Raw genomic sequence first — 18,368 nt, 5'->3', positions numbered from 1 at the left:
AATCTTCCTCTGCAGATCCCTAAGCCTCCCTTACTTGATGTGTGGAGTTGTTTTTAGAAATTCATTCCCCACATAAATTGAACTCTTTTGGTCTGCCCTTGTGCCCCTGTGGATCAACACTTAACAAAAACTGCTGTGCTTTGCACATGACATAATACAACCTAATATCTCAGTCTCCAGGGACATTTGAATGTAGCTTGATTCCTCTAGGTCTGTGTGCAGCATAAAATGGTTTTTTTTTTTTTTTTTACATTTACAGGGATCAGCTTTCTTTGCATGGGCAGGATTGAGAGTTCTCCTTCGGTGTAGGTTTTAATGAGTTTCTGATCCTAATTCATGGGCCTGTTCGCTTGCCTTGGATCAAATTGTATTTAGGCTGTTGAAATACGCTTCCAGGTTATGCAAGATGTCGAAACAGTTGCATGAGGAGATGGCCCAAAGCAGAACTTAAACCGATCAACCTAGTTAAACGTGTTTAAAATGGCTTTGCAAACAAGTCACTAAAACCTATGCCCAAATGTGTTTGTTGATTTCCCATCTGTTTTTTGATCTTGGCAGAATGAACACTGGGCCCTATGTAACAAAATGGAATTCAATGTAGAGACAGGTCAGATCTTACATTTAGGTAAGAAAAACTAAAAGTATACATATAAACTGGGTGAAACCAAGGTTAAAAGCAGCAACTGTGAGCTGGGTCTTGGAAGTCCTAGTGGACAACCAATTAAATATGGACCAGCAGTATGCAGCGGCAGCCAAAAAAGCCAATTCAATCCTAAATTGCATTAACAGAAGGATACAATCAAGATCAAGGGTGGTACTAATACTCTATAAAGCCCTAGTAAGAGCACACCTAGAGCAGTGTTTTTCAACCACTGTGCCGCGGCACACTAGTGTGCCGTGACATAGTGTAAGGTGTGCCGTGGGAAAAACACTTTATATATAGTCAATATAGGCACAGAGTTAAAATTTTTTAACATTTTCTAATGGTGGTGTGCCTCGTGATTTTTTTCATGAAAAAAGTGTGCCTTTGCACAAAAAAGGTTGAAAAACACTGACCTAGAGTACTGCATCCAGTTTTGGTCACCACACTATAAAAAAGATGTTGAGATTCTAGAAAAAGTGGAGAGGAGAGCGACCAGGATGACTGGAGACTAAAACATATGACAAACGGTTACAGGAACTGGGCATGGCTAGTCTAGTGAAGAGAAAGACTGGGGAAGACATGAGAGCAGTGTTCCAATATTTGAGGGGCTGCCACAGAGAGGAAGGGGTCCAGCTATTTTCCAAAGCACCTGAAGACCAGACAAGGAATAATGGATGGAAACTGACCAAGAAGAGATTCAACCTAGAAATAAGGAGGAACTTTTTGACAGTGAGAACAATCAACCAATGGAACAGCTTTTGCCTTTGGAATCGCTTGAGACTTTTTTTATATAAAGATTTATTTTTTATTTTTGAATAAACACAAACAGACAAAACACACACACACACAAACACAAAAACAAAACCCACAAAACTATCTTCCATTACAAATTGTAGAAAGTGTGCTGATTGGTTACAAAAACCTCCGTGCACCCCTTCCACAGCCATCACCTACAATTCATATCAAATCATAAGGTTTAAGGTTTAAGGTTTAAGGTTTATTGGGATTTATATGCCGCCCTTTTCCCTGAGGGGACTCAGGGCGGCTTACAACCACAGGGGAGGGGGGGTGCAAGGTCAAAACAAAACAATATGTGAACAAACAAAGAGATGATAAAACACAACTTTCATTCAACAATCAAACACTCGGGCGGGTAATTGGAAGCCTATCCCCAGGCCTGCTGGGAGAGCCAGATCTTGAGGGCTGCGCGGAAGGTCTGGATAGTGGCGAGGGTACGGATCTCCATGGGGAGCTCGTTCCACAGGGTCGGGGCAGCAACAGAAAAGGCTCTCCTCCGTGTGGTCGCCAGTCGGCATTGACTGGCAGATGGGATTCGGAGGAGGCCCAGTCTGTGCGATCTGATTGGTCGATTTAGGGAGGTAATCGGCAGAAGGCGGTCTCTCAAGTACCCAGATCCACTACCATGGAGTGCTTTAAAGATGGTCATCAATATCCTGAAGCGCACCCGGAGACCAACAGGCAGCCAGTGCAGCTCGCGGAGGACAGATGTAACATGGGCGAACCGTGGTGCGCCCACTATCACTCACGCGGCTGCATTTTGGACTAGCTGTAGTCGCCGGATGCACTTCAAGGGCAACCCCATGTAGAGCCCATTGCAGTATTCCAGTCTAGAGATCACAAGGGCTCGAGTGACTGTTGTGAGAGCCCCCCGGTCTAGGTAGGGCCGCAACTGGCGGACCAGGCGAACCTGGGCAAATGCCCCCCTGGTCACAGCTGACAACTGGTGATCAAAAGTCAGCTGTGGATCCAGGAGGACTCCTAAGTTGCGGACCCTATCTGAGGGGTATAAATTTTGACCCCCCAGCCTAAGCGTTGGTATATTAGCCAAATTATTGGGGGGGAAGCACAACAGCCACTCGGTCTTATCCGGGTTGAGTACCAGTTTGTTAGCACTCATCCAGTTCTTAACGGCCTCCAGACCCTGGTTCATCACGTCCACCGCTTCATTGAGTTGGCACGGGGCGGACAGATACAATTGTGTATCGTCCGCATATATTTAATATTTTAAATCAAGTATATTTATATATATTACATCATACCTCAACCTTCATTTGACTATAATTGTTTTACGTCCTTTTATATAAAATATTCCAAATTTAAAGCAAGACCACATAATGGCATTCCATTAGCTCTTCCCAATATCATTCAGTAACATTACATTTTTATAACATGTTCTATATAAAAATTGGTTATATTTAATAACAGTTTTTAAACCTCCTTTCATAGTCACCATTTGCAATTTATATCAAATTTCCTCTTATCAAATTGAATTGAATTGAATTTATTAGATTTATAGGCCACCCAATCCTGGAGGACTCCGGGCGGCTTACACAAAACAAAGAAAAAAATAAAAATAAAAATAAAGATTTAAAAATTATCCAACACACATATGTTCAGAGTGGGGCTGGACCCTACATAATAAGGTCAACAGCCCCAGGCCTGCTGGAACAGCCAGGTTTTAACAGCTTTTCTGAAGGCCATGAGGGTGGGTGAGGTCCGGACCTGTGGGGGTAGCTGATTACACAGGGTCGGAGCAGCCACAGAGAAGGCCCTCCTCCGAGGCCCCGCCAGCCGACACTGTCTGGCTGATGGTGTCCTAAGGAGGCCCACCCTGTGGGATCTTATCGGCCGTTGGGAGGTATGCGGCAGTAGGCGGTCTCGCAAATATATAAATTTTGTCTGGCTGATGGTGTCCTAAGGAGGCCCACCCTGTGGGATCTTATCGGCCGTTGGGAGGTATGCGGCAGTAGGCGGTCTCGCAAATATATAAAATATATATATACATATATATATATATATATATATATATATATATATATATATATATATATATGCATGCATGCATGCATGCATGCATGCATGCATGCATGCATACATACATACATACATACATACATATGCATTACATCATTATCAATCAATTATTTAATTATCCATTATCACTTCATTTTGTACATGATGCTCTAAATTTAACTAATCACTTGAGACTTTCAAGAAGAGATGGACTGGCATCTGTCAGAAATGGTGTAGGGTCTCCTGCTTTGAGTGGGGGGTTAGACTAGATTACCTATAAAGTCCCTTCCAACTCCATTAATCTATATTTGCAAAAATTCTATATGATTCTATCTTGCCATAGGAGATCAAGTATTTCTTAAGCCTGGGATGTCCAACATTAGCAAATTTAAGACAAGTGGACATCAATTCCCCATCAAAATTCCCCAGCCAACTTCCAGAATCCCTCTCCATAATGAAGAATGCTGGAAACTGTTGATGGAGCTCATCAGCATCTGGAGGTCCCCCTTCAGCACTAGTGAAATGCAGGTAGTCCTCAACTTATGACCTCGAGTGAGCCCAATTGTTATGTGGGTTTTGCCCCATTTTACGACCTTGCCATAGTTGTTAAATAAATCACTGCAGGTGTTGTTAGTAACACCTTTGTTACTTGACTTTGGCTTCCCTACTGCCTTTTCTTGTCAGAAGGTTGCAAAAGCGGATCACATGATCCCAGGGCACTGCAGCTGATCACATGATACAAATACATGGCAGTTGCCAAGTGCCTAAGTTTTGATCACATGTTTACAATCATGTAACCACTGAAAGTATGAAAAACGATCATAGGTCACATGTTTTTCAATGATGTTCTAACTGATCGGTCACTCAATGAATTGTTGTAAGTCGAGAACTATCTGTGCTAAGTACAGTATTCAGGACTAAGTTGGGCTTGCCGCTATAAACTCAAGACATTTCATGAATTGTTTCCTTGGGACCTTGATTACATCCACAATTTGGGCAAAGTAAAACATATTGTTATCTCTATAGAGCTGTGATGATGAACCCATGGCATGGGTGCCAGATGTGGCACACAAGAGCCTTTTCTGTAGGCACGTACGTTGTCGCCAGCTGCTTCCGGGTTCCATCAAACGCATGTGCGGCGGACAGCTGGTCCAGTGCGTATGCACGCGGCAGGCAGCTGCTCTTCGGGTTCCATTGCGCACATGTGCATCGACCAGCTGGTGTTCACGCAACGGAACCCGGAAGAGGAGCTGCCCGCACATGTACACCAGCCAGCTGCTCTCTTCCAGGTTCTGGTGCTCCGTGCTATGCGCTCCAGTTTCAGCACTGCTATAGAGTCTCAAAGTTTAAACTAGAGATGGGCAACCTATGGATTGAATATAGCCCCTTCATTTGGAGCCCCATCTATCTTCCTGTGGCCTACTGCTGAAAATTGGCAATGCAATTCCCTTTTGCTTTCAGGCTGGAAAAAAGAGTAAGCAAATCTTCATAAAGATTTTGCACACTTAAAACATCCTTTGCAATCTTTTAGTTGCTGGAAAAAAAAAGATTCCACAATTGTCTATAAGCTTCTTAAGTTCTCCACAGACTTTAGGACCGACTGCATCTCTGGTTTTGTAACATTGGCTTTTAAGGTTTGGTTCCTCAGTGAGGCAATACATATTCTCTATTTTGGAGTTTCAGGACTTTGTGTATTCATCCAAAATCCAGGACCCATGACTGCTATGGGATTGAAGTTTGGCAAAGTTGCGGCTACTTTCAGTATCACCATGCCATCACACCACTGTAATCAGCCGCAATGATGTCATCATTTCCAATACTCCCTGCCAGCTTCCCATAAGGAAAATCAGTGGGGAAGCCCACAGGAAATCAAAAGTCATTCCTCACTGGCTTTTTGCCTGCCCATGTTTCTGTTTCGGTTTCTCTGTTTAAGTAATGAATTTTTTCCTGAAACGATGTCCCAATAAGTTTCGGGATGTCTAATGTTCATTAGGAGGTTAATTTTTCCTTCTCCTTTCTCTACAGAAGAAAAGGTGTGTTTGTTTTTTAAAAAAATTCCACTACTGTGCAACTTTAGAATTAGAGGAATCTAAAGGGAAAACTTTCCATTATTTCTTCTTCTTTCACTAACACCTCCAACCCTCTTATACATGCTTACTAAAATGAATATTAGAGTCCCGCAGTGTTTTAACAAATTTACTGAAGCATAATTCTGGGAGATGGCTTATTAGCAGCACACAGCACAGAGAAGTAAGCCAAAATAGAGCTAACCACACAAAAGTGTGTGGTTTTTGTTTCAGAATACTTCAAAGCAACTGGAAATTTCCCTTACATTTCTAAGTGATTTTTATATATAATTTTCTCTTAAAAAATTTTAAATCAGCAGAATGAAACCAATATAAATTTCTAATTGAAGAAAAGGACAGAGAAAAATAATGAAAAAGTGAAAAAGAAAAAAAGAAAGAAAGAAAGAAAGAAAAAAGAAAAAAGTAATAAAGAAGTAACTTCCAATTTTAAGATATGTTTAGAAGTACATTTATATTTTACACAGTTCCTAAGGTTACATCATAGTTCCCTTCTTTCCTTAATTTACCGTTCTTACCATCAAATCCATACATCACCAGTTCATTTTTTCCTTGTTTCAAGAAAAAGTCCATAAGGCGGTTCCAGTCATAAATATAGTTGTGGATCTTTCTTTAAGCAAACAATTTTGCCATTGCTGCTAATTCTGCCTTCTTCACCAGCCATCTTCCTCCATTGTGGCTATTGTGGAATCTTTCTGCGTTTTTTATACCATATAGTAATCTTGCAGTGATGATAGTAAAGCGGTATCTCGGTACTCAAGTTTCAAAACTGGTCAAGTTTGGTACACAATGCATTTTGACATGAAAAAATTGTCCCAGTACTTGGCATTTGTTTAGTACTCAATGTGTTGCGATAGGAGGCTGTGGAGAACAGACAGGAAGTTGGCCATGCTGGGAAGATTGCTGCAAAAGGAAGCGGGGTGCAACCATAGAAGGCAGACAGGAAGTCGGCCATGCTGGGAAGGTTGCTGACAAAAGAAAAGGGACCGATAGGAAGTCCTTCCTGACCAAAACAAAAGGTCTCATAGTCACATGGTTGGTTTGGTACTCATCCTTTTTAGTACTCATTGCACTTTGTGGAACCAATTAACAGTGTGTACTGAGATAACAATGCATATAAAAATAATAGGCTTATGTATAATTCTAGTAATATAGAAATTAACAGCCAATTGCCTTACATTTCATTTCCCATTGAGTACAGGTAGCCCATGACTTACAACTATTCATTTAATAACTATTCAAAGTTACAATGACACTGAAAATAGTGACTCACACTTGTGACCACTGCAGCACCCCCACAGCCACACAATCAAACTTCGGTTGCTTGGCAATGGTTGCAGCATCCTGCATCCTGGATTGTCATTTGTAACCTTCCTAGGGAGCTTCTGAGAAGCAAAATCAATGGGGGAAGCCAGATTCACTTAGCAGTCACACAATTCATTTAACAACTATTGCTGTTGTTAGTTGCAAAGTCGTGTCTGACCCATCGTGACTTGCGACTCCACGGACAATGTTCCTCCAGACCTTCCTGTCCTCTACCATCCTCTGGAGTCTATTTAAGCTCTTGCCTACTGCTTCTGTGACTCCATCCAGCCACCTCATTCTCTGTTGTCCCATTCTTCTTTTGCCCTCAGTCTTTCCCAGCATCAGGCTCTTCTCCTGTGAGTCCTTCCTTCTCATTAGGTCGCCAAAGGATTTGAGTTTCCTCTTCAGGATCTGGCCTTCTAAAGAGCAGTCAGGGTTGCTCTCCTCTAGCTGACTGGTTTGATCGCCTTGCAGTCCAAGGGACTTGCAGGAGTCTTCTCCAGCATCAGAGTTCAAAGGCCTCCATTCTTTGGCGCTCAGCCTTCCTTATGGTCCAACCTTCACAGCCATCCATTGCAACTGGGAAAACCATAGCCTTGACTATATGCACTTTTGTTGGCAGGGTGAAGTCTCTGCTTTTTAGTCTGCTGTCTAGATTTGCCATTGCTTTCCTCCCCAGGCGCAAGGGTCTTTTAATTTCTTGGCTGCAGTCCTCATCTGCGATGATCTTGGAGCCCAGGAAAATAAAATATGTCAACAACTGTAGTGATTCACTTAACAACCATGGCAAAAAAGGTTGCAAAATGGGTCATGGCTCACTTAACAACTGTCTTGCTTAGCAATAGAGACTTTGGGGCTTGATTGTGGTCGTAAGTCGAGGATTGCCTGTATGTAATTATTATCTGACAGGATAATTAGAGGAGCAACCAATTAAACACTTGGAAAAACCCTACATTCATATTAACTGCATTTAATTAATTTAATTTCATTTGAATCACATTTCAATACATCAGATTTAGCTTTCAACTTAGTCCCACCCTTGGCTGAAGTACAGTTCTGCTTCTCGGTTTGTAAACATTGCACCCGGCACTAAGAAAATTCCACTTCCAGAATTTCAGGCTTCAGGAGTTCTTTCTTTTTTGTTGACACAAACAAGGATTTGATGAAAAAGTTACATAAACATCAAGGAGGGCAAAGTTTCAGCTTCTGCAGAGATTGCACTTTACTCTAACAAGCTCAGGTTAAAGGTAAAGGTAAAGGTTCCCGTCGCACATATGTGCTAGTCATTCCCGACTCTAGGGGGCGTTGTTCATCTCCGTTTCAAAGCTGAAGAGCCAGCTCTGTCCGAAGACGTCTCCGTGGTCATGTGGCCAGCATGACTAAACGCCAAATGTGCACAGAACGCTGTTACCTTCCCACCAAAGGTGGTTCCTATTTTTCTACTTGCATTTTTACGTGCTTTCGAACTGCTAGGTTAGCAGAAGCTGGGACAAGTAACGGGAGCTCACTCCGTTATGTGTTGCTAGGGATTCAAACCGCCGAATTCCTGACCTTTCTGATCAACAAGTTCAGCTTCTTAGCCACTGAGCCACTGCGTCCCTAGAAGCTCAGGTTAATTGCATATAAATTAGGATAAAGAAAAAAACCCCAGTCCACAGAGAGGGTAGATTGAAGAATGGTGGCCAGGATGTAGGTGGTCTAATAAAAGAAATCATTGATGTTAAACAAGATTTGGTGGTGTTGAAGGAAAAGTGAAACAGCTGCTGCTTGCCTGTGGCTTTGGCATTCTTGTGAATATATTGCTTTCCTGCTCTCTGAAGATATCAATGTTTAACTTGATTTTATTTAAGCATTATTACCTTTTATTCCAACATGGGAAGAAAAACTTGCATTGAGGGGATAGGGCCATGATAGTGAACCTGGCATGTGTGCCACAGGTGTCAGGCAGAGCCATATCTGAGGGCACGCAAGGCATTGCCCTATGTCAGCTACAGTACGCACATGTGCTCTGGCCAGCTGATTTTCGGCCTTCCAGTGTGTGGGGGAGGATATTTTCCTTTTTATATATATATTATTTTTTATTTTTTATTAACAAACATGTAAAATACACACACACAAAACCTAGATGTGCACCACATTTATACAATACAATATGAACAGGAGCTTCCTGTTCTTTCTAATAGCAATTATCAATCGATACCGCTCACCTTATATTATTTCCCCTTCTATTGTATTTCATTCGGATTTCACCATTCTTAACCCTCTTATTTTACTCATAACTATTATTTTTTGAGTTTTGTTATATTCCTTCATTGATTCTTGTTTCTTTCCTCCATCCACCTATACCATTTATCCCATATCTGGTAGACTTCTGATTCTTCTTTTCCCTGGATTTCTTTAGTTAGTTTGTCCATTTCCGCACAATCCATAACCTTTCTTATTATTTCATCTTTGCTTGGAATTAATTTGTTTTTCCATTTCTGGGCAAAGGCAATCCTTGCCGCCGTAATTATATGTAGTATTAAATACTGGATTTATTTTTTTGTATTTCGCAGACATTATTCCTAATAAAAAAACTTCAGGTTTCCATTCTATTTTAACCCCTGTTATTGCCTCCAGCCAATTTTTGATCCTTTTCCAAATTTTCACCCTCCCCAGCCTTCAGGAAAACCTCTGGAGCCTGTGGATTGTGAAAAATGGGCGCACTGGCCTTGGGCCGGTTTTCAGCTTCAGGAGCAAAAAAATGTTCGCCATCACTGTGATAGGGGATGAGAATTGCATTAAAATCCAGCTTGCTTTTCTATTTGTTAGTGCCTAATGTCTTGGGTGTGGATCTTTCCATGTGGGTAGATCAAACACTCCTCTTGTAAAGGATTTATTTGATTACATTCTCTCTGCTCCACCTGCCTGACACAATGACCTCTTGCTGAAGCATTCTCAGGACGACCTACAATATTTAACTTTCAAATAGCAAATGAGAATCTTGCCAGAATTATCTATAGCTTGAGTCATGGCAACTGGACACATTTTTTTGTTGATTTGAGACGTTTTGCTGACCATCAAAGCAGTTTTTTGGGCCTGAATAAATTGATTAGGGTAGTGTTTCTCAACCTAGACATGACATCAATTCCCAGAATTCCCCAACCAACTGTGGGAATTCTGGGAGTTGAAGTCCACACACCTTAAAGTTCCCCAGGTTGAGAAACACTGGGGTAAGGAAATCTTGAGTAGGCAGAGAGTCGTTGGAATGTGCTAATGCCTACCGTGTTTCCCCAAAAATACGACCTGCCCCCAAAATAACCCTTAGCCTGATTTTTCAGGGTGGGCCTAATATAAGCCCTAGTGAAGTGGGTGGGCATGGCCAGCACAGGAGGCAGCCCTTCCTTTTCCCGGTTATCTCATGACTGCTAGGCGCCTTAACTACAGACCGCAGATCAGCTGATCCAGCAAAGGCCGGGAGTGCTGTCTCTCTGGGTGCCTGGAGATGTTTCCAGCGCACTCCTGCTAGCTTCAGCACTACCCACGGTGCCACACAACTTTGCAGCCGAGAGCCCCTCTGTTCTGCAGCTCACCTTGTGGCTATAGAGCAGGCGGTGACCACGGTTTGCGCTCCATCTGGCCTGGAGCTCAAGTGTTGCTTAGGCTGCTGCTACGATGAGGCAGAAAGCCATGCGGCCCATCGGAATTGGCTCCCCTCCCCCCGCCTGCCTCTACCTGGCTGCAGCTGCTTCAGAAAAGAACAGGCAGTTGTGGAAGACTGTGGGAAGCGCATGCTTATGATAGAAGGAAAGCCTAGCCCCGTGATGGTGAACCTATGGCACGTGTGCCACAGGTGGCATGCGGAGCCATATTTGCTGGCAAGGCAGCCCTTAGATCTGGCAGGCATGTGTGCACTAGCCAGCTGATTTTCGGTCTTCCGGAGGGCTGGGGAAGGCTGTTTTCGCCCTCCCCAGGCTTCAGGAAAGCCTCTGGAGTCTAGAGAGGGTGAAAAACAGGTCCAACGGGCCAACCGGAAGTTTATTCCCGAACTTCCGTTTGGGCTGTTGGACCATTTTTCACCCTCCACAGGTTCCGGAGGCTTTCCTGAAGCCTAGGGAGTGCACAAACGGCCTCCCCCTGTCCCCCAGAGGGGTGGAGTGGTCATGCGTGTATGCGCAGGTGGGTGGGCACGCACGCACGCACACGATAGCGCGCATGCACACAATTTTGGCACACCTTTAGAAAAAGGTTAGCCATCACTGGCCCAGCCTGTCCCTTTCGAGCGATCAAATGTTTGTGTGTTGTGTTAGGAACTCGGCAGCAAAGATTGAAGCTTCCTTTTGCATTTCACTGACGTTGGTTGTTTCCCCCCCTTCCTGAAGGAGGTTCAGAAGGCGGAAAAGCTCATGTTAAAATGGCAAACATCCTAATGCCATAGAATTTCCCTTCCCCTCCACACAACTTCTCACAGCTGATAATATGTTTCCTGCCCTTCCCTTGAACTGGCATGACAGTCGGTTAGTCTCGGATAGGTTTCAGGCTATAAAACTGACTTGTAGCAAAAGGAGATGAATATGTGGGACTATTGTTCACGATGCCTGCAAACCATATCTTCTTTCAGGATGTCCCCTTCCATTCCATGCATATTCTTTCTTTCTTTCTTTCTTTCTTTCTTTCTTTCTTTCTTTCTTTCTTTCTTTCTTTCTTTCTTTCTTTCTATCTATCTATCTATCTATCTATCTATCTCTATCTATCTATCTATCTATCTATCTATCTATCATCTATCTATCCATCCATCCTTCCTTCCTTCCTTTTTTCTTTCTTTCTCTTTCTCTCCTTCCTTCCTTTGCTCTGATTTTCTTCTCTTTCTCCGTCTTTCTCTTTCTCCCCCTTTCTCTTTTTCTCACATTCATAGATACCTCAGAGATACTTCCTGAATACTTTTCACAAGTTGTCAGTTGGCATTCTGTACCCATTAGGCTTGTACTTGTTTAATGGGTACAGAATGTTGAGTGTCAGCTCGTTGATCTATTTTGAGGGTAACTCACTCCTTCCTTTCAGTGTTTATAATAGCAATAGCACTTAGATTTATATGCCACTCCACAGTGCTTTACAGCCCTCTCTAAGAGGTTTATAAGAGTCAGCAAATTCCCTCCAACAGTCTGGGTCCTCATTGTACCGACCTCGGGAAGATGGAAGGCTGAGTCAACCTTGAGCTGCTGAGAATCGAACTCCTAGCATGAACAATGAGCTAGGCTGCAGTACTGCATTCTAACCATTGTGCCATCACGGCTCATGCTTCTAGCAATGCTTCTGGAAACATTAGAGTCCCCCTACCTTTCCCTCTGATTAGTGAGCATTGCTATTTTCATGGCTGCATCCCTAGAATGGATTTAGTATGAGTATTTTGGATAAGAATAGCATTAGGAGTTTTCAGAAGACCTCATCCAATCTGGCTCATTGGGCATGAGATCCTCAGACGAGCAAATCAGGCAGTTCAAGTAGACAGACTCTATTACAGGTAGTCCTTGACTTACAACCATTTGTTTAGCAACTGTTCAAAGTTACAATATCACTGAAAAAAGTGACTTATGACCAGTCTTCCCACTTAACAATTGTCATAGCATCCCTGTGGTCATATGGTCAAAATGTGGGTGCTTGGCAACTGACAAGTATTTACAACAGTTGTAGCATCACTGGGTCATGTGATCACCATTCATGACCTTCCCAGCTGGCTTCTGACAACAAAAGTCAAGGAGAGAAGCTGGATTCACTTAATGACTGTGTGATTCACTTAACATCTGCATTTCTTAGCAATGGAAAGTCTACTCCCAATTGTGGTTGTAAGTCAAAGATTTGAAGCCAGAATAACTCTCTTAGCTAACCTTTGGCAATGCAGATGTGCTACTGATGAGGAGCTACAATCCTCCATTGGATCTCTGCCAAGGCAAGACACAATGGCTGCATCTATATCTAGCAATGAACCAGATTGTTTAACTTAGTTTATTTAGTTGGGAATTAGCATTGTGCTAATGCATTCTAACCTACTATTGAAATAACTGCTAAACAAACCAGAGAGAATTAGCTCAGTGCAAAAACAAGTTGGGTTCATAATATTTTTGTTGCTTTAAGAATCATACCTTGCTGCAGCTTAGTCAGCAATAATTCTAGATCTGGAAGGCACATTAAACTGTTCTTGGGCATTTCTGTTTTGTTTACTGGCTCACACGCAGCAAGAACTTTTGTGTGATGCCGTCTCACTTGTTCTTATTTTCATTCAGCGCATCAAATTTGGGGCTTCCAGTAGTTGTCTAATTTTTTCTGAAGTTGGCAGTTCAAACCAGGGACAGGTAAAACACGCCATTTCTACAGAAAGAACTTGAACTATGGATGTTTCCTTTGGGTTTCAAGCCAAAAAAGAATTAGGTACTTAAGATAGCTTGGTTTTTCTTAATGCTGCGCCCCTTGCTAATGGATGCTTGGCTCTTTCGCTTTGCAGAATGGACAGGCAGCTCCAGAGGAGAGAAAAGAGATTTTGCCAAAGGTAAGACTCCAGATGTAAAAAAATAATAATTCTGCTCTCTATAGCACAATATTTCCTGCTCAATGCATTTGGCCTGAGTTTGCTTCTCTAGTGAGATTAAATCAAATGTACCATCCATATTTTTTCTAATGTTTATGGTTTTAATAGATATCTGTATTACATTGTTTTATTAATGATGTTGTTTTAATTGGTGGTTGGGAGCTACCCAGAGCTCGATATAAGGTGGGTGGCTACATAAATATTTTAAATAAATAAATATATTTTGGAGGTCCAGTTTCCATCGGCAGATGAGAAAAGGGCAAAGTAGTTTCGTTATTGGGATGGGGGGCGGGGAGATAGTTTCCCAAACTTTGGTTTAAAAGATGCTAACTTTTTTTTTCAACCTTGATTAGAGGGAAGCAAAAACAATATTGTATATCCATGATGGCGAACCTATGCCACGCTTGCTGGAAGTGGCACCCAGAGCCATCTCTCTGGGCACATGAGCCGTTGCCCATTGCTCTTCTGGGTTATGGCATGCTGGCCAGCTGGTTTTCACGTGCGTGGGAGTGCTGGAAACCGGACGAGCAGCTGCCTGGTGTTCATGCATGCTCAGAGATGATCTTCCAGTTTTTGGCGCACACATGTGCACTGACCAGCCAGTCTTCCAGTTTCTGGTGTGCATGCACACGCGATGACCAGCTGGCCAATGCACATGCACACGCGGGTACCAGAAGATCATCTTCCCAGTGCACGCATGAGCACCGGGCGACTGCTCTTCCAGTTTCTGGCATGTGTGCACACGGTCCCATTTCAGCACTTGGTGCTAAAAAGATTCACCAACACTGCTCTATATGTACCAAAAGATCCTATTTCCTAATCTATGCAGAGAGTTCTCATCTTACAATAGTTCATTTAGTGACGGTTTAAGGTGATGGTACCTTCTTTATCTCTTGACTATGTTCTAGTCTCCAGGCCTTTAATCGCCTTAGTTGCTCTTCTTTGCAATTCAGACCAGAATTTTCAATGCTAAACAAGATGGTTGTTAAGTGAGTTTAGCGGTTGTTTAGCGAATCATATGATTATTAAGCAAATCTGGCTTCCCATTGACATTGCATGTCAGAAGCCAGATGGGAAGGTCTCAAATGGCACTCACATGACCCCAGGACACTGCAGTGGTCATATAAACACATGTTGGTAGCCAAGTACCTGAATTTTGACCACATGACTATGAGGAAGCTGCAACAGTTGTTAAGTGTAGCTTGCAATGGTTGCTAAACAAATGGTTGTAAATCAAGGACTACCTGCACACTGTTTCTAATCTTAGAAACTTTAAGTTGTGTGGACATCCACCCAGATCTCCCCAGCCAGCATGTTTTAGAGCAGGACAAGAAACAATGGCTGGAAGCTAACCAAAGAGAGAAGCAAACTTGGAATTAAGGAGAAACCTCCTAACAGTGAGGACAATTAACCAATGGAACAGCTTTGCCTTCAGAAATTGTGGGTGTAACTCCATCACTGGAGGTTTTTAAGAAACTAGACTATCTGAAATAGTATAGGTTCTCCTGCTTGAGCAGGGGGCTGGACTAGAAGACCTCCAGCTCCAACTCTGATTCTTCTATTTCCCCGTCCCATCCCATCCCATTCTTCTAATTCCTGGGAGTTGAAGTCCATACATCTTAAAATTACCAAAGTTGAGAAACACTGCTGTGGTACATAAACTATACTACTCCCCCCCCCCCCCCGCCTGCAGCAGCTGTGCATTTTATCCCAATAAAAGTAAGATTTGGGTGTTAATGCGCCCATCCAAAAGATGTACGGCCATCTGTTTTTCACCAGGAATTTGTTACTAAAACCTGCCTGTCTTGTCTGTAACTCCTTCTCTTCCACATCAATATTGTCAGGGTTGTTAGAAATGGCTTTTCTCTTGAGAAATTCTATTCTACGGATTCTGGATGTTGCAAGACTCCACTGGCCTTTACAAATACTTTCACTTCCTTTGTAAAGGTTGCTTCACCCCTTTGTTCTAAAATAGGAAAACGGTAAGATCAACTGCGCTTCTGATCCGTGGAGAGAAACAGAGGCAGCTTATCGCGCTGGATGACAGAGCAAGGATGATCAATGAGATTTTGAAGGATTAGAGCAGGGACATCCTGGGCGGGGGCTTTATGAAATGATTCAAGCCTGCTTTTTTTACCTGTATTGCACGTGTAAATGGAAAAAGAACTTCCCTGTGACGTCCCTGGATTAGAGTAGTATAGTTAAAATGCCAGTTTGTTTAACGAAAGTTGAACAGTGACTATTCTATATATATATAAATGGCTGTGTGTGTGTGTTTGTGTGTGTGTGTGTGTTCCAGCATAACTCTGGAATGCTTCAAGCAATTTCAACCAAACTTGGTACACAGATGACTTACTCTCTGGAGAAAAATCCTGTGGGGGTAAGACACCCCTAACACCCCTCGGGGGTGTGTGTGTTCTGTTAAGCCTGTTGTGCCTTTAAATGGATTCTACTGTACTGCCATAAAATGTCTTTACTGTACAGCGCAGTGGAGTTGCCACGGCTTCACAGTGCTCCACAAGGGGGCTCCCTCTGGTAAAGGGGAAAATCCAACATTAGAAATTACGTTTGCTCCAGACATTTTCCCCCTATAAATAAATACCTGGTTTATTGGCTAATATTCTATATTTATTCTACGTTGATTTATTCTACATTTATATTCCCCAACCATTCACACGTGATGATAGTCTTCTCTTCAGGATTTAGACTTGTGCTGTGTGTATGCGGGAGGGAGTGTTTGTATTTTTTTTGTGAAGCTTCAGTTAAACAATGTGGACTGTCGCCTTGATTTTTTTGACACACAACACCCCCCCCCCGGTCCAGCAGGTTCCCTCCATGAAGCCTTAGTGAACTGCTGCTGAACAGAGGAATCGTAGCAAATTATACCAAGCATGGGCATCAACTTCCAAGATATTTTTTTTTTAATGTTCATTTTATTCTGCTTACCTTTTAAAAATGCAGCGAAAAAAAAATGATGCTTTTTAAAAAAGGGCCGTACATCTTTTGGATGGGCACATTTAACATCCTAATCTGCCTTTTATGGGGATAAAGTGCCTGAGTCTTTCTGAAGCTGCAGCCAAAGCATAAATCTGCTGACAGAAGAGCAAGAAGTTCCAAGCAACGTGATATCTTGACTGTTATCCGATAGATGTTGTAATGTTTGGCTGCTTTGAAAGGGGGGGGGGGGAAAGTTTTATAAAATTATGAGCCATTGAGAAGGCTGCCCTGGAGGTTTGCTCTTACTATTTTGATGATTGGGAGTATAACTTGCCTTTCGCTTCCTTTGTAGCATGTCTTCAATTCGCCAACCTTGTTGGTTAACCAGCATTCCTAGGAGTCCCCCAAAGTCTGCTCAAATTCTGTTGTTGCGGATCGTAATAACAGAATCAGGAAGAGATTCCCCCTCTCCTCTCTTATCGGGGTTGGCCGCTGGGGGCTCGCAGGGGTTCGGGAGAACCTCTAGCAAAGATTCTGTGCAGTTCAGAGATCCCACAAATCCCACTCCTAACTGGCCCCACCCACCCTGCCCCTCCCCTCCCAGGAATCCCCACGCAGCCTGTTTTGGATGCAGGTAAATGCAGGGCCCATGCGGAGGCTCAGGGAGGGCAAAAAACGGGCCTACCAGATGTTTGGGCCCATTTCTGGCCTCCAGGGGGCCTCTGGAACCAGGGCGAGGCTGTTTTTATCCTCCTGGAGGTTCAAGGTAAGCCTCCGGAGCCTGGGGAGGGCAAAAATGCCTCCATGCAGGAAGGTGATTAGGCCATGCCCACCCAGCAACCAGGCACAGAACAACTTGCTAAAATTTTTGAAGCCCACCCTTGCCTCTTATGCTAAAGAGAATCAGAGTGAGATAATCTTGAGCCTTTCCTCACCTTCTCCTCTCTTTCAGACTTAAGTTTACAAAATAGTCATTGAATTCCTTCTTCAGGGTTATCTCCATGCTCCCATACACAAAGAGGAGAGAAGTCTTTAAAACCAAAGTTCCAGGCTTAGGAACAGCTTATTCCAATTAAAGGCCCCTTTAAATATTGGGATTTCAATTCCCAGAATCAATGAGCATAGCTGTTGGCTCCCCTGTCTGGGAATTCTGATAGCCTGAACATATTTAAGAAGTACTGCAGCAAAATCTGGCACAGCTTCTGAGACTGAAACAACACAGTCAATAGTTTTTCAGAATGCAATTGCTACTCAGTAGATGTATGAACAAGTATATAATATAGTATTTGCTATCTATTTCCTGAAAATACAACACAAATACCTTGCGATTTCTAAAAGGTGGTAGAAAAGCTCTTTGCTTGGGGGTGAAAACAGCATTGCAGAGGCATGTTCTAAGAGCTGCCGTTTTCTAAAAAGATTCCTTTCTTGCAAACTCTTCTTCACTTCTCTGCATCAGTTTTCTCCTTGAGGGCAAGGAGCTGGCCCTCAAGGGGAAAAGTGAGGAACTGGGAGCGGGCGCCTTCGATCTATATCCAAAGCGCCTACTCCCAGTTGTCATTCTTTTGATGCTGTGCCTATTCTGCCTTTCACAATCTCCTCGGGGACCCAAATAATCAATTTCATAATATGATAGACATCTTCCTGGCTTCATTTTCCTGGCATGGTTAAGTAAGGTATACGTCTGGAGCAGAATTCCCCAAACTAGATTGACAATACTGCAGTTCTGTAAGATACCAGATGTTATGTATACATAGTATATACCAGTGATGGTGAACCTTTTCGGCACCAAATGCCCAAACCGGAATGTGCATGCGCACCAGAGCCCTGGAAACTCAAAGACCAGCTGGCTGTTGCACATGCGCGGAGCGGCCACATGGTGTTTGAATTTCTGGTGCATGGATGCACACTGACCAGATGGTCTTTGGGTGCGCTGGAACTCTGGAAACCCGAAGACCAGGTGTGAAAAAGCATGTAAAAATGCAAATAGGAACCACCTTTGGTGGGAAGGTAACAGCGTTCCGTG

The 18,368-nt window shown here is 43.0% G+C and overlaps 1 protein-coding gene across 3 annotated transcripts in view; it reads left to right on the top strand.

Moving 5' to 3' along the window:
- RPS6KA1 (ribosomal protein S6 kinase A1) overlaps window positions 1-18,368 on the top strand; it is a 121,381-nt gene that overhangs the window by 12,041 nt on the left and 90,972 nt on the right. For 2 of the 3 annotated variants that reach the window (XM_087728220.1, XM_087728217.1), the window contains exon 2: window positions 13,325-13,369. The exons of the other annotated variant lie outside the window; for it this stretch is intronic. In XM_087728220.1, coding sequence (XP_087584346.1) covers window positions 13,325-13,369 — 45 coding nt within the window. The remainder of the gene's footprint in view (window positions 1-13,324; window positions 13,370-18,368) is intronic. 3 annotated transcript variants of the gene reach the window in all.

This window comes from Thamnophis sirtalis, unplaced genomic scaffold (assembly GCF_051295495.1).
Source record: "Thamnophis sirtalis isolate CommonGarterSnake01/CBP01778 unplaced genomic scaffold, rThaSir2_p1.2 scaffold_13, whole genome shotgun sequence".
In the NCBI taxonomy this organism is placed as follows: Eukaryota; Metazoa; Chordata; class Lepidosauria; order Squamata; family Natricidae; genus Thamnophis; species Thamnophis sirtalis.
The sequence above is the reverse complement of the archived record's forward strand: the minus strand, read 5'-3'. Positions and strand labels throughout refer to the sequence as shown.